The sequence below is a fragment of the Anas platyrhynchos genome, chromosome 29, assembly GCF_047663525.1.
Source record: "Anas platyrhynchos isolate ZD024472 breed Pekin duck chromosome 29, IASCAAS_PekinDuck_T2T, whole genome shotgun sequence".
In the NCBI taxonomy this organism is placed as follows: domain Eukaryota; kingdom Metazoa; phylum Chordata; class Aves; order Anseriformes; family Anatidae; genus Anas; species Anas platyrhynchos.
The window spans coordinates 901,194-908,776 of NC_092615.1; the positions used below are offsets into that span (position 1 = coordinate 901,194).

The window sequence follows — 7,583 nt, forward strand, 5'->3', positions numbered from 1 at the left end:
CCTGCCTGCCGCCCGCGGAACCTCGCCGCCAAGCTCCCGGTTTCCCGGCCGGCTCTCCGTGAGGCGCGGACCGGGCTGAGGCCGGAGGCTTTAACGGGTGGCACCGCGCGCACAGAGGTTGCCTCAAGGGCTGAGGGCGAGATGGCGGCGCTGGGCCGTGAGCGGGGCCGGGAACGGGGATCGGGGCTGGGAGGCCGGGATCCGGCCCTCTGAGGGGACACCGGGACCGGGAGGGGGGAACCGGGGCCGGGTGGAGGCCGCTGGGGCCTTCGGTTGGGCCCTGACCAGGCTGGGGGGGGGGGCTCCGGGCCTGGGCCCTGGGGGCTCCCGGCCCCCCGGAGCCGTTTCCCGAGGTTGGGCCTTTCCCCGTTACCCGGCCTGGCCCGGGGCTGATTTTTCCCGTGCTCTCCTTGCAGGTCTCGGCCTCGCTCGGTGCGGCGTGCTGGCCCTGAGGTGAGGGCTGGGACTGGGAGGGGGGGGGTGAGGGCAGGGAGACCTCAAGTGTCCCCCCCTCATCGCGGCTGGGGGGACCCTGGGGCTGTGGTAGCAGGGGGGAGAGAGCTGGGAGCTGAAATTGGGCCCTTTTGGGCTCTTTTTTCTTCATGGTTTGGATCAGGGGCCACTCGGCTTCCTGGGGGTGTTTGTCCCTGCAGGGCTGAGGTGGGGGTGGCAGGGGAGGCGTGGGGAGGCTTTGTGGCTCTGTGGCACCGAGGTTCAGCGTTTATTTATTTTTATTTTTATTTATTTTTACAGGCCGAGCGCGGTGACATCTGTTCACAGCCAGCTCCTCCATCAGACACCGGCAGCTGACCATGCTGACAGGTAACGCCGCGCTTCAAGGCAGGTTCCTCAGCTGTGTCCTTTCTCCCTCAGCTGTGAAGGGAAGAAATGTTGATTGCCACGGCCCCCCCTGCATGTGCTTCAAAGGCTTTTCCTCACCTCACCCTTAAGGCCCAGGATTAGCTGGCAGGCTGTGAGCCCTGGAGAGGAACCTGCCAGGCACCCTCTGTGATTTCAGTAGGGTGAACAAAAGGACCTCTTCCTGATCCATGTGTCCACAGCGGGGGAAAAAGAACTCTTATAAACAGCCTGCAGTGGTAGCAGAGGGTTTGGGATTGTCCGTAAGCAATGCCCCACAGATTCTTTACGGGATGACAGCTCCTTGAGTGTATTTATTGTATTCTAGAGCAACACTTAATAATCACAGACTGACACTACTGTGCTGTTTGCTTTTAGTTCTCTCCAAGTCCAGCAAAAGAGCTCAGCTGTTGTCCAGAGAAAGTCCTACGTCCCCTCTAGCAGGGGGGAGTATGTTGTCGCCAAACTCGATGACCTGATCAACTGGGCACGAAGGGTGAGTCGCTGAAACTGTTGTGCTTGCTAAGGAGAAACGGTATCAAGTGCTGCGAGGTGCTGGTTGGAAATGGATTTGTGCCATCTGCTGAGGGTAAAAATAGGTTCCGAATTCTTCAGGCTCCGCAGGAAGAATAGTCAGGTTTCTTGGCCAGAGGTTGACATTTGGGGAGCTGTGTCAGTGTGGGAGAGAAGCGCTCAGAGGGCACTGCAAAGTGGTGTGAGCTGCCTGTCTGACCAGAGCTGGCTGTTAATAGGCAAAAGGCACCTCCTGGTTCTGTGCAGTCCTTGTGATGAGTCCTCTGCTCTGTGCAGAGGAAAAGCTGTGGTTTTGCTCTCCTGTTTAACGGTGAACACTGCTTTGATTCATGATGCTTTACTTAACCAAACCTTAAAACCTTTCTCTTCTCGTTCTGTTTCCTTCTCTGTCCAATCAACCCTGAAAGTCCTTCACTCTGTGAGTCACCCACATGGGGTTTCACCTCCTGCTTTCAGCGTTCCCCCTCCCCGTAACCCAGGTCTCTCCTGCTCCAGAGCTCCTTGTGGCCGATGACGTTTGGCTTGGCGTGCTGCGCCGTGGAGATGATGCACATGGCAGCTCCTCGCTACGACATGGACCGCTTCGGGGTGGTTTTCCGCGCCAGCCCCCGCCAAGCTGATGTCATGATCGTGGCGGGCACCCTGACGAACAAAATGGCTCCGGCTCTGCGAAAGGTACGGACGCTGGCGGGTGCCTCAAGCGCAGCTGCACGCAGGTGGGAAGGGGTCTGAAATGTCTGTGCTCTGCAGGTCTACGACCAGATGCCAGAGCCTCGCTACGTGGTCTCCATGGGGAGGTAAGTGCCAGGCTGTCTCTGTTGTCCACCCCGTTTGGTGAGGGAATTCAGGTGTCTCTGCATGTGTGGGGAGATGTGAGGGGAACCCAACCCTTGTTTGTATTTCCAACCCTTTAAATTTTATAAAGAGGACCAAGAGGCTTTGTTATTAAAATAGATAAAGATTCTTTCTTGATTAGGAGGAGGAGAGTAACTGCTGTCTGGTCACTGTGAACTGCAGTCTCCCCAGTGAAAGATTCTTTTTTGTTTTTTGCAGCTGTCAGAGTCTGGGGACTTTGAGAATTTCAAAGTCTCCGTTTAGACTAAAGCTTTCAAAATGCTTCTGCTGTGCAGCATAAAATATGAGGTCTGTGGAGCTCTGGCTCCATGAATCCGTGGTGTTGGCTTAGTGGAATTGACTTCTTCACCTCCTGGTGAAGGTCGAGGTCAGACGTTTTGCAAGGGTGCAGAGGGGACAGGATGAGTTCTGGAAACACTTGGCTGTAGATGTGGCAAAAAAGAGGGTTTGCAGTGTGGGGAAAGACCCTCTGAATATCTGTTTTGTTTTGTAAGAGCCATGAAAATGGTTCGGTTTGGTTTGATTCAACTTGAAAGGTGGCTGTGAGCACAGGCTCTGCCTTCCAGCCAGGGCTCACAACGAGGACACAGCTCCTGCGTTCAGCGGCCACGGTACAAACCTTGGCATTCAATTACTGTAAAATCTATAACTGTCAGTGGGCCTCTTGCCTCACAGCAGCTTGGACGCCAGGTTAATGTTTTCCTTTGCCTCCTGCTAATGTTTCACCATGCGTTTAACAAAGCCCTGACGTCTCTTGCAGCTGTGCCAACGGTGGGGGTTACTACCACTACTCCTACTCGGTGGTGAGGGGGTGCGACCGCATTGTGCCGGTGGACATCTACGTGCCAGGTAGGAGAGGCAGCCTCTGTGTGCCACAGCACTAACTCAGAGCAGGAATTAAGTTAATTTTAGTTTGAGCAATGGGTCTGAAAATCAGTGGGAGAATGTGAGCCATCTGCCTGGGCAGTTGGGGATTTGGGGTGGGAGAGCTCTTAGCCAGGACCTGCTGGGCAGTGGGAGCTAACAGACCATCACATCAGTTTCTTCAAAACTGCGTTCTTCTTGCTTTTATGAACTCTGCAGCCTGTGACAGACACAAAGCCAGAGAGAAATCACAGCCTGCTTTGGGGCAAAACCTGTAGCTTTGTCGGTTCTCCTTATGGTGTCTACATTTCAGTATAGCTGGCAGCCCCACGGGCTTCCTTTTTCCCTCAGGTTGCCCACCTACGGCAGAAGCTTTGCTGTATGGAATCCTGCAGCTTCAGAAGAAAATCAAACGAGAGAAGAAGATTCAGATCTGGTACAGGAAATAGCCTCTTATTTATGACCTACCCACTTACTGCCCACCGGGGGCACCTGCTTGCTTTCTTACGCACAAAACAACAAGTATTGTCACAAGCCTTCCAATAAACTAATATGTGGTTAAGATGTTGTTTTGTCTTTAATGTATCACTTATCTGAAGTGCATTAATTTGTTTAAAAACTGAATTACAAAAAGCAGTTGTCTGGGTGAAAGAAATCTCTTCCCAGGAGAGGGGAGGCCTTAAACCTGGGTCTTGCAGGCTTTGGTACTGGATGCGTCTTAGGAGCCTGGTGTGTCGGGCTCCCAGCAGCTCAGGACAAGGAGCAGTCACTGTAGAATTACGTGTGTGCTTGGAAAGACAAAAATAAATTGCTCAGAGGAAGCAGTTGTGTATTTCATTCTGTTTTAATGGGTTTTATCCCCTCTGGGTAGAGAAAGGAAACATCATTTATGCGCTATTGAACTGCAAGAGGGTCAAAAGAATCAGAACTTATTACAATAGACATTAGCCAAAAATATGAGGAAACTTCACTGGGAAGTTGCTTCGGGAGCAGTTGAAATCCAATTCTAACAAATCTGCCTCAAACTGCCTGGTTTTCCCCATTTCTCCTGCCTTGTTTAGATTATTTGGCTCGAGCGCCGGAAGCTACCCCATGATTTAAAAAAATGATCGGTATTTTAGAGTAAACGACTGCTCCAACCCCTGTGGCTGAATGCTCGGAGCCAAGCTCTTGAATTGCTGCTGAATTGAGGGATGGGAGAGGGGAGCGAATACGCGCGCTCCTCGGTGCTTCATCAGCCGCTGCTCTTCCTCCTCCTCTTCCTCCTGCTTCCCGGGGCTTTGGGGCAGCGCTCAGTGCTTCACCACGCTGGGGGTGATCATCTTGTGGAAGGAGTAGTACCGGCAGTCCTTGGGGGGGACGAGGTCCATGACCGTGGTGCTGATGTTCTCCTTCTTGAACCCGGCCTCCACCAGGTGCGGAACCTGGGTCTCCTGCGAGGGAAGAGGGGCAGGGGGGGAGCAGCGATGGTTTGAGCTCTCCAGATGGTGCTGAGCCCCAGCTCCTGCTCCATGGGGACCAGGAGGCTGCAGGGAGCCCCACTGGGACCTCCTCAATGCTCCCTGCAGAGCTCCCAGCCCGTGCAAACGAGTTAAAAAGCCACGAAATGCCCTGGTTTGTGCTGCTCAGTGAGTCAGGACAGCACCAGCAGGGTGCTGGGGGCAGCTTTGGGGCCCCCCCAACCCACTCACCTCAAACATCTTCTCGATGTCGGTGTACTTGGTCTTCAGCAGCTCTCCCCAGGAGGTGAGGTTGCAGTAGGTGAGGACCCCGCCAGGCTGCAGCAGGCGGAAGGCATGGTCCTGCGGCACGGGGGGGGGGTGAGAGGTGCGGGGCTCAGCCCCCCCGGACCCTCCCCAGGGGCTGTGCCCACCGCAGTACCTTGATGAAGGCGAACTGATGCGTGTGCCAGGTCTTTGCCGACAGCGGGTAGGTGTCGTACAGGATTCCTGCATGGGAAAAGTGGGAAAAAAAAGAGCTGTTTCTACTTTTTCCCCTATTTAAATTTGCTCCCCGTGCCCCTGGCACCCACAGGCAGCGGTGTGCCACTCCCTGGGACTGGGGGGTCCCCGGGGCACCACCTGTGCCCCCCAGGTACCGCCTGGCCTCGGTGCCTCACCAGCAAAGTGCCCGTCCGGCAGCGTTGGCACCACGTCCTCCCACAGCCCCTTCAGTGGCACCACCTGTGGGGACACGGAGAGGGCTCAGCCCTGTGCCTGGCATCATGGCACGGCACAGAACGGCTCGGTACAGCATGGCACGGTGTGGTATGGCATGGCACAGTATGGCAGGGCATGGCATGGTATGGCAGGGCACGGCATGGCATGGCATGATATGGCACAGCATGGCATGGTATGGCATGGCACGGTGTGGTATGGCACGGCACAGCATGGCATGGCGTGGTATGGCATGGTGTGGTGTGGTATGGCACAGTATGGCATGGCACAGCATGGCACGGAGTGATACGGCACAACATGGCACGGTGTGGTATGGCACGGCATGGCATGGCACGGAGTGATATGGCACAGCATGGCATGTTATGGCATGTTATGGCACGGTGTGATGTGGTATGGCACAGTCTGGCATGGTGTGGCACAGCACGGCCCTGACCTTGTGCGGCTGCGCCCTGGCCCACTCCTCCAGCCGTCGGAAGACGCCCTCGTTGCACTCCACGATCCAGTGCTCCTCGATATCGAACTCCTCCAGCTTGGTGGCGGCGATGGCCATGCCGAAGCCCACCTCCAGCACGCGGCCGCCTGGGGATGAGAGGGGTCGCTGGGGGGGTCCCGTGCCCTGCTGGGGGGGGGTCCCGCACCTCCCCAGGGACACTGAGCGAGGTGAGCACGTGCAGGGCTCTGCTTTCCCTCCCGCAGCCTTGGCTTGGGTTGTGCCCCTCATTTGGAGCCCCCCAGACCCCAAACGCTCCCCTGTCCCCCCCTGAAATCCCCCCAAGCCCATTGCAATGGAAAGAAGCGACCGCTCCCTGCAAAGTGCTGCAACCCCCCCGCCTCGCTGCCAGAAATGCGGGCAGGTGGTGGCCGGGCCCCCCTCCTCCTCCTCCTCCCCCAAGCTCCCCATCCCCTTTTGGGAATGTGTCACCGCTGACACGAGCGCACAAGTGCCACCACCGTGCGGGGAGCACCCAAAAAACCCCCCCTGACCCCTTCCCCGTGCAGTTCGCTGCCCCCCGCGGGGTCCCGTTACCCCTGGAGGCGGCCACGGCCGCCAGCGAGTGCATGTAGGGGGTCTCCCAGCGCTCCATCACCGGCTTCCCCAGGATCTCCAGGTGGGCGTCGGGGGCGTCGTAGGCGGCCGTCGCCCCCCGCCAGGCCTGCCGGCAATCCTCGCCATCCGCAAAGATGGGTGCTGCGGCCGGGTGGGCGCTCATGGTCCCGCGGGAGGAAAGTCCAAGGGCTCGGCGGTGCTGGGGGAGGGAGAGGGCTCCGGGCGCTCGGCCGGCTTTAAATAGCCGGGGCTGGGAAAGAGCTGAGTGTGCACGGCAGGCTGGGGCCCCTTTTGGGTGAAAGGGCTGCCTTATCGGGCTGGGAGGGGACAGTGGGGGCCGGGCGAGCGGTGCCCACGTGCGGTTGGGTGGTCCGGGGTGGCTGGGGGGGGACGTGGGGACTGTGCCGTGCACCAGGGCCATGCAATGAGGGTGTGCCATGCACTGGGGTCATGCAATAAAGCTGTGACATGCATGGGGTTTATGCACTGTGTATTGCAATGTGCATCAGGGCTGTGCCGTGCATTGCAACCATGCACCAGGTCTATGCAATGAGGGTGTGCTGAGTACTGGGGCCATGCACTGGGGCTGTACTGTGCACTGGGGCCTTGCACCAGGGCTGTGCCATGCATTGCAACGTGCACCAAGGCTGTGCCATGTACTGGGGCCATGCAGGAATGCCGTGCCGTGCATTGGGGCCGTGCACTGGGGCTGTACCATGCATCGGGGCCGTGCAATAAGGGTGTGCCATGCACTGAGGCCTTGCGCCGGCGCTGTGCCATGCACCGGGCCCATACAATGAGGGCGTGCTGTGCACTGGGGGCTTGCAACGTCCACCATACGTTGCAACGTGCACCAGGGCTGTGCTGTGCATTAGGGCCATGCAATAAAGTTGTGCCATGCACCAGGGCCATGTATTGTTTATTGCAATGCGCATCAAAGCTGTGCCGTGCATTGTGCCCATGCATTATGGCCATGCACTGGGGCCATGCAGTGAGGGTGTGCTGTGCACTGGGGCCTTGCACTGAGGCTGTGCCATGCACCGGGGCCACGCAATAAAACTGTGCCATGCACCAGGGCCATGCACTGTGTATTGCAATGTGCATCAGAGCTGCACCATGCATTGCAACCATGCACTAGGGCCTTGAACTGGGACCGTGCCATGCATTGGAACATGCACCAGGGCTGTGCTGTGCACTGGGGCCATGCACTGTGTATTGCAGCGTGCACCAGGGTTGTGCCATGCATT

General features: G+C 57.4%; 2 protein-coding genes across 2 annotated transcripts; one reads left to right on the forward strand and one right to left on the reverse strand.

The window, feature by feature from the left end:
- The first annotated feature begins 9 nt into the window (after positions 1-9).
- NDUFS7 (NADH:ubiquinone oxidoreductase core subunit S7) lies at positions 10-3,673 on the forward strand. Its single transcript, XM_038168964.2, has 8 exons — positions 10-157; positions 417-453; positions 754-822; positions 1,237-1,354; positions 1,888-2,067; positions 2,143-2,189; positions 3,008-3,096; positions 3,463-3,673. Exons 1-8 carry the CDS (start codon positions 142-144, stop codon positions 3,558-3,560), a joined length of 654 nt encoding a protein of 217 aa, XP_038024892.2. The 5' UTR covers positions 10-141; the 3' UTR covers positions 3,561-3,673.
- Positions 3,674-4,214: 541 nt separating this feature from the next.
- On the reverse strand, positions 4,215-6,627 carry GAMT (guanidinoacetate N-methyltransferase). The gene is made up of 6 exons (XM_027472603.3): positions 6,316-6,627; positions 5,722-5,867; positions 5,231-5,294; positions 4,993-5,060; positions 4,803-4,913; positions 4,215-4,544 (listed from the first exon to the last, which is right to left on the reverse strand). The coding sequence occupies exons 1-6, from the start codon at positions 6,497-6,499 to the stop codon at positions 4,404-4,406; spliced, it is 714 nt and encodes a 237-aa protein (XP_027328404.2). The 5' UTR covers positions 6,500-6,627; the 3' UTR covers positions 4,215-4,403.
- Positions 6,628-7,583: the final 956 nt, after the last annotated feature.

Bases quoted from the DNA above. Each gene is read 5' to 3' on its own strand.
- NDUFS7 (XM_038168964.2), top strand. The intron at 454-753 runs GTGAGGGCTGGG...TTATTTTTACAG, and splicing joins TGCGGCGTGCTGGCCCTGAG to GCCGAGCGCGGTGACATCTG. The intron at 2,068-2,142 runs GTACGGACGCTG...TGTGCTCTGCAG, and splicing joins TGGCTCCGGCTCTGCGAAAG to GTCTACGACCAGATGCCAGA.
- GAMT (XM_027472603.3), bottom strand. From the start codon at position 6,499: ATGAGCGCCCACCCGGCCGCAGCACCCATCTTTGCGGATGGCGAGGAT. The intron at 5,295-5,721 runs GTCAGGGCCGTG...GTGTCCCCACAG, and splicing joins CCAGGGCGCAGCCGCACAAG to GTGGTGCCACTGAAGGGGCT. The intron at 4,914-4,992 runs GTACTGCGGTGG...CCCGTGCCGCAG, and splicing joins ATCAGTTCGCCTTCATCAAG to GACCATGCCTTCCGCCTGCT.